At 39.0% G+C, this 7,248-nt stretch overlaps 1 protein-coding gene across 2 annotated transcripts in view; it reads right to left on the reverse strand.

Annotated features, from left to right (window-relative positions):
- Positions 1-2,177: 2,177 nt before the first annotated feature.
- MGAT4A (mannosyl (alpha-1,3-)-glycoprotein beta-1,4-N-acetylglucosaminyltransferase, isozyme A) overlaps positions 2,178-7,248 on the reverse strand; it is a 158,296-nt gene continuing 153,225 nt past the window's right edge. For both annotated transcript variants that reach the window (XM_019529468.1, XM_019529467.1), the window contains exons 15-16: positions 6,367-6,479; positions 2,178-6,194 (exon numbers count right to left, since the gene is read on the reverse strand). In XM_019529468.1, the coding sequence (XP_019385013.1) occupies positions 6,168-6,194; positions 6,367-6,479 (140 nt within the window). In that variant the 3' untranslated portion in view covers positions 2,178-6,167. The remainder of the gene's footprint in view (positions 6,195-6,366; positions 6,480-7,248) is intronic.

The raw sequence follows: 7,248 nt of genomic DNA on the forward strand, positions 1-7,248 counted from the left end.
TTTACAGTTCTCTAGGTCAATGTGTACAGTAAAAATTACAAAAAATACTGAGGTAAAAAACACAACGTTCTGTGGCTAACTGTCAATATTTCCAACAAAAATTTAACTCCCTTCAAATGCAAGAACATAGTTGTATGACAGCTTTTATGCCTTTATGTAAATGTAAATTAAAGTACATATATTAAAAATAAATGTAGTTCTTTAGCTAATTTCAAAATACCTCTGTTATTTAAGCACGATAAAATGTAAGCACACAATATCTTTTGTGGAAACAAAGGCCTCTAGAATTAATTTCTTATTTCCATTTCTAGCTGAAAGTAGCATCTGTATTAAAAACATGAGCTGCATACCTTTTTTTGAAGTGCATATCTCAGACAAAGGAGGAAATACTGAATTGATTTATGGTAACAAGGGGGAAAATACCAAATAGTCTTAATCTTGCTAAAAGACTAAACATGATCTCTCAACACATTTAAAGGAGGAAACTTGGTATACAATTAAACTAATAACAGTGACAGTACACATTTAGGTTAAATCTAGCCAACATCTCACCTAAAAATAAATTTTATAAAGGCTGGAAATGCAAGTTACATGATAAGGGAAGAAGAACGGGGGTTGTTTTTTTTAATTGGTCCACAGTTAAGCTATCTGTCTTAGATTTTTTTCCTGCCCTCATGAAGGTGGCTTGGCAAAATTTAAGTATTTAATAAACGTAATTGAAAATAAAAACTAGATATGCTTTAGGTCCCCTGGAGGAACACAAAACCTGTAGTAGTTTTCCAGAAATGTCCCTTTCTAATCCAAGAGGTGCCGATTGCTTTACTTGCACATAAGCAGTTTTCAGTTGTACTTATCAGTTCATAAAAAGCTAGTATTTTAAGAAAAATGGTGCTTGGCCTCAAATATGAGAATTTAGAATCAATCAGAAAATAAAGGTTTCTGGAAATGCTAGCTGTTGCAAACAAGTCAACTTTTGCTGGGCAATAGCCACTTCAGTTGTGGCTAATACAATTTTATTAGAAAGTTAAATAAGGCTACTGCAGGTTTTATTGCCCTACTTAGGGGTAATTAAGGCTGAATTAAAGTTCATTTACAATTAAATGTAGAAAAAAATCCTAGTGATGTAAGAAGCTCTACTCACTCTAAGACATTGGAATCACAGAAAAGTAGGCTGGAAGGGACCTCACAAGGTCATCTAGTCCAGCCGCCTGCTCAAGGCAGAGGCATCCCTGACTAACCCATCCCAGCCAAGTGTCTGTCTGACTTGCTCTTGGAAACTGCCAAGGGTGGAGATTCCACAACTTCTCTGGGTAGCCTGTTCCAATGTCTTACCACCTTCATGGTCAGGAAGTTCCTCCTCTTAATCTGCAACCTAAATTTACCCTGTTGCAGCTTGAGGCAATTGTTCCTAGTCCTGTCCTCCATGGACATAGAGAAAAGGCCATCTCCATCCTTTCTGTAATTGTCCTTAGGGTATCTGAAGACTGTTATCAAGTCTCCCTCCCCTCAGTCTTCTCTTTTTCAGGCTAAATAACCCTAGTTTTTCAAACATGCCTCATAAGTCTTGCTTCCCAGGCCCCTATTCATTTTTGTTGCTCTGCTTTGTACTCTTTCCAAACTGTCCACATCCTTTTTGAAGCATGGGGTCCAGAACTGGACACTACTCCAGGTGAGGCCTCACCACTGCTAAATGTTTAATTGTGTTTAATACAATAATTTGTAGTATACCTAAAGTGTCTATTAACTACATCACTGGGGGCTGCAGTACACAAACTGACTAGTGTCCAGCAATATTTAAGCATTCATTTATGATAACTAAGGAAGGCTACAGACGCTTCATATTTACTACATAGTAAACCAATTTTACTAAACAATAAAAGTGGAGCAGATGTATGATGCACAGCCCCACTCTAGCAAATCAAAACTGTATACTAAAGACATTTCCTACATGATCAAGTTACAAAATTACAACATGCGGCTAGTGGGAATGCGTCTTGCTCCCACAGTCAGTTTCATACAGGGGTAATTATTTGCTCAATGTGAAACAGTTCCCCTTACCTTGTGCCCAAGCACTGCAACAGCACCTACTGTAAGCAGTGAGCTTCAGACGGCTGGGTGTATGTCCTCTCCTTTTTATGGAGTAAAATCCATACATATACACTCTAGTAATCTTTTTGAGTAAAATCCGTATATATACACTGTAATAATCCTGTGGTGTGCCTCCAGCCTCACTCTCCAGAAAGGATATCCAACCGCTTTGGCCACATTTGGCAATACTGAATTTTGGAAAGCTTAAGAGTCTAAGGTGGTGGACAGACATTACATTTGAAGCACTGCAGCATGCTGATGACGTGCTACAAAAAACACTACTGGTGCAGACAGATATGCAGAGCCCCCTGACTGAAGCAGTACAAGAGTTGCCTTTAAGGCATTCAGTAGTGTGTATGGAGGGGTGGGGGATGGACATGACATGAAGGATTGCTCAACCCTGTTAATCTGCTTCCATGCTGCTCTCCACCAGGGGAGGGGAGCATGTCTACAAGCATGGTGCATCTTTGGGAGTCTCCCTCATGCAGTGGGGAATGGACAGGCTGTCAGTGATTGGGGGACCACAATGGTCTCCCAGGGCTGCCACCCCACTGGGAAAGAAGATCAGAGCACTCAGGGACTACATGCTACTCTCTGTCTCTCCCCACCTTGGAAGGGAGAGGAAGGAAGGGGCAAGGAAAGAGTGGAGCACTGTGGGATGCTGGGGAACCAAGAGACCCCTCTGTGGCGCTACAGCGCACTGTACCAACATTATATGTAGTGCTACTGACAAGTTCGTCTTTTATCCAAGAACATGTTCTTGGTGTTTTTGCCATTTCTGTCGCATTGCAGAGGATGTGCACATTGGTCCTCTCAACTTCTGTAGCACTACAAAAGGATTTGTAGCACTACATATAACATCTGTCCACAGCCTAAAATAATGGTCTGAAGATGATTTATTTTCTTTATACATAAGTCTAAACTTTCTCCATCCACACCCTCTACTGACTGGAAGAACATATCCTGAGGATGTCAAGCGAACTGTGCCTAACTATATCAGGTCTGAAATAGACTTTGATTCTATAAAACCTATCCTTCCAGAAAGGGATACAAGAATTAATTTGTGCTGCTGGGGCACATTTGTTTATCAAGAGCATAACCTCAAGAATTTTTTTAATATGACAGCAGCCTGGGGTGTTTCTGGCTTCTGCTACTAAGAAGCAACAAAATAATATGCATTAATCTTAAAAAAAAAAAGCCCAGCATAATTTGGAAGTAATTGTCAATTTTCAGATAAATGCTATTGTGTGTTAGAAAAAAGAGAGTAAAGCTAGCAAAACAATACTGACAACACAAAAGTATCATGATCAGTTTTGGGTACACTTCTTTACATTTAGAAATATCATTAGGAATTTATCTTACATGTTTAACATTCAGACCAGCTAGATGATGAATAAGCTATTATAAAAGAGTACTCTCAGAAAGGTACCTAACAGTGGTACCAAAATACTCGATAATAAATCATTTTTACAATATGGAACAATAAAACTACTATTTTTGGCAACAAAAAGTGCATCACATGTTCACAAATACAAACATCTGACTAAAAGTTGTAATATAAAAGTTAATAAATAGCTATATATTAAAGTGCCTGCATTTTTGCAGACACAGTTGGGAAAATAAGCTCAAATAGATTCTTAGATCTTTGCTTAGATTTAGATTCACCAACCCTGTTCAATAGTATTGTATGTTAACTGTCCTAGAGCAGCACAGAGGGCTAGATCCACAAGCAAATGGAGATGCCCAACGACCACCAGAAGTGCGTTGCTTGACCTTTAGGCATAAATGAACTCTTCAAAACTCATGTTCAGTTCTTGCCTAATCTTGGACATGCCCAAAATCTCTAGGTACCAAAGAGTCTGCCAGTGGGTACACACAAAACTGCTCAACTCCTGAAATTGTTTAGCTTCTTAATGTCTTAAGCCCCAACAGGATTCGCAAACAAGGGCAGGGAGAGGGAAAAGTGAGACTTATACAACAGCCTGGTGCTTAAGGCACTCATCTGCAATGTGGGGGTTGGGTTCAAGCCCCTGCTCCAGTGTATGCTTAATTCAGACTCAAAGAGAAGAAATTCAATTTAAAAAAAAAAGAAAAACTAATCCAGTAGTCTGGCACTTCCCTTGGAACATGGGGTCCTGGAATAAAATTTCAGTTCCAGATGAAGCACACTGGAAACTAGAAAACAGGCATCCTATCCTACTCACTGGACTATTGGCTTACTGAGGCCTCTTTCACTTTCCATTCCTCCCAAAAACAACGCTCCTTTTGGTTCAGGCACTAACTGAATCTGCAGGAGGCAGATCACAATCCTGAGCAGAACTAATCACCTTCCTGTGACTGAAGTAAGGTATCTAATTCCCACTGAGGATGAAGCTCATGCCCCACTCCTCACTTCAGCATTTCATACTACCAGTGTAGTTGGTTTAGCACCATTTGCTGGCTTCTGTGAATCCTGTCCGTAGGTACCCAATGCTCCTTTCAATAGGGAAATAAGAGTTCCAGTCCCTATTGCAGCAGTAGTGTCCTGGCTTGGACGTTCCTAAGCATGTCCTCCCCACCCGTTCTTATACCTGCCCATGCACTCCAAACTCAGAAATACATTGGTGAGGCCAGTCCAGGGTCATCTCTGGAAGCTGCTGTCATGCACAGTGAAGACAGAGGTCTCAAAAGTTGCCATGCAAAGGATAAATAGGAGTGGATTTACAGATCATGTCTGGGAAGTTCCAGCCAGGACATGCTGCTTCTGCAGCACTGACATACCACTGGGGCCTAATTTAGGGTTGTGAATGCCAGTAGGCAGCAGGTCATCTATTAGTTAAGCTTGTACATGCAAGCCCTAGAACTTCTCAGTTCTCCTGTAGATGTAGTAACAACTGCTTCAGCTGTCTGCCTGGGTTACTGGCCAGGTAATCATTGTTCTTTACCTCAAAGTGCAAACAAGTAGGCTACTGATCTAGGGCCAGATTCAATTTCCACTGAAGTCAATGAAGACATTACATTGGACCCCTCTGCGAGAGAAACAAAAATTATAATCAATATAACAATTAGCTAAAGTCAATACTGTACTAAAAGCATTTTTAGGAGGGAACTTAAGCGAGGTTAATATGTCTAATTACTACTTTTTCCTGATAAAAAGGTAATGTAATTCTAATGCAAAGCTGGGGAATGCACTGTTCATTCTAAGAGCTGGACAAAGCTGTTTTTTTTAAAGGATAGCTTGACATTAAAATCGCCTTCTAGAATGTTATGAATTCATTCTAAAAATCACTGCAGATTTAGTACATAATATGAAATATTGGGATACTTCAACATGCTTTTATGTGGTTGCACAGTCAAACACAGCAGCCATCAAGAGAAATGTTCTTCAAAACTCTGTTCAGGCCTTTGAACAATATTTTTCAGATTCCGTGTACAAAACTACTTAATGTAATTTTCTTAACCACGGCAGTGTATTTGAAATATGGCATTAGTTTGTTATGTTTGTATCTCCAAAGCAAAATATAGAAAGATAACTTAAGCAGCTAGATAATCCTTTAAAAAAACCCATATCAATTTAAAATTTTACTGCATAAAAATATGTACTTTTCAAATTATTTTAATAAATTAAATATCCCTAACATTTTTTTTTATATATATATATATCTCCCTGATAGTCTATAAAAGAGGGTTTTGTTATAGCAAAATAAATGGAACTCCGAAAGTACCCCCTTCACAAAATGCATTTAACAATAATTACAGTTTTTCATTTTCAAGGAATGTAACAATATGTACAACGTCTCTGTGTTACTATACCATCAAAATAGTACAGGTTAGGAGTAGCACACCCCTAAAGTCATGTTGAAATGGAGGACAATTTAGACTTCATGAATAATAACAGTTTGGAGCATCAGTTTCTGGATGGATCTGACAAGATGGGTTAATTACAATCTTCTCATCTACAGTAGATTTCACAAGAGGTAGAGTTTGAGTGAGAAATCAGAAAGACTTGAATAAGGTGCATGCTTAGTACTTTCAACCTGTGACTTGTTAAAGACGTAGGATTTATTAGGAAAAGTCTGCAATCTCCAAAGAGATGTTGATCAGTTTGTGACCTTTTTAATATGGATCTGAAATACAAAAATTAAAAAAAATATATCACATTTTAAGGAAAACAACTGTAAGTTTTAAGTCTCTACAACAAACCTTAAGCCAGAATTCCTTTCAAATTTGTTGAAAAAACTAAGACAGTTCACATTTAGTATGCTGATTTTGCAAGGACTATAGCATGCAACATCTCACCTCATTCAGAATTGCCCAAACGGCCGAGTTTTGGATTACTGAAAGTCGGAATGCTGAAATTGGGTTTAGACTTGGGTCAACTGTACCTTCTGCTATGCCGCTTTCAAATTTACCTTCAAAATGAACAAAAGCATATCTGAATGAACATTCACTGCACCAAGTGACACACACAATCTGGTTAATAGGAAGGTTTCTAATCAATGCATTTGTTCAATAAATGCATTCACAACAACACCATCACGATCATATCTTAGAACTGATACAAGGAGGTGGGAACCTGTGCTAACCCAAAGCATGAGATTTCCACAGTGTGCTCCCAGGCCTCATCTTCAACTTTGCTTTGACTAACACATCAGGACAAAGTCTCAGCATATGCACTGGGCATAACTGCCACTAATAAAGAGTAAATATGTTTGAATATAGCCATAGGTATTTTACATTTCCAAAAACCAAGCCACTTTTATTCATCTTATTTAGACTTAGCTGTCTAATTTTATGCATCCAAGTTTGAAAACCTTAGCGTAATGTATTCAGGCTGCATTAAAATGATTGAGTTGTTGTTCCTACCTCAGGGAGCTTCAGTTATATTAGGATGCACAAGTACAATGTCACAAAGGCTAGCAGGAAGCCAAAGCTCAAATGAATACGTTTTAACTATAATTCTTTAATAAATGCTTATTGTGGTGGAATGCCGGGCTAGCGGTTCTGGCACCGCTTGGGGAGCCGCGGGCTTTACGGAGCTGTGCGAGTGTGTTTTATTCACTCACCTGGCCTCACCCTCTTACGAATAAGAGGGGAGACCGGCTGGAACGAAGTTGCGGTAAATACAAGTACAGAAGCGTAGATATGCTGTCTAAGCTACGAAGAGAGGCGGTCGAGAGG

This window comes from Crocodylus porosus, unplaced genomic scaffold (genome assembly GCF_001723895.1).
Source record: "Crocodylus porosus isolate Cpor-Errol unplaced genomic scaffold, CroPor_comp1, whole genome shotgun sequence".
Taxonomy (NCBI): Eukaryota; Metazoa; Chordata; order Crocodylia; family Crocodylidae; genus Crocodylus; species Crocodylus porosus.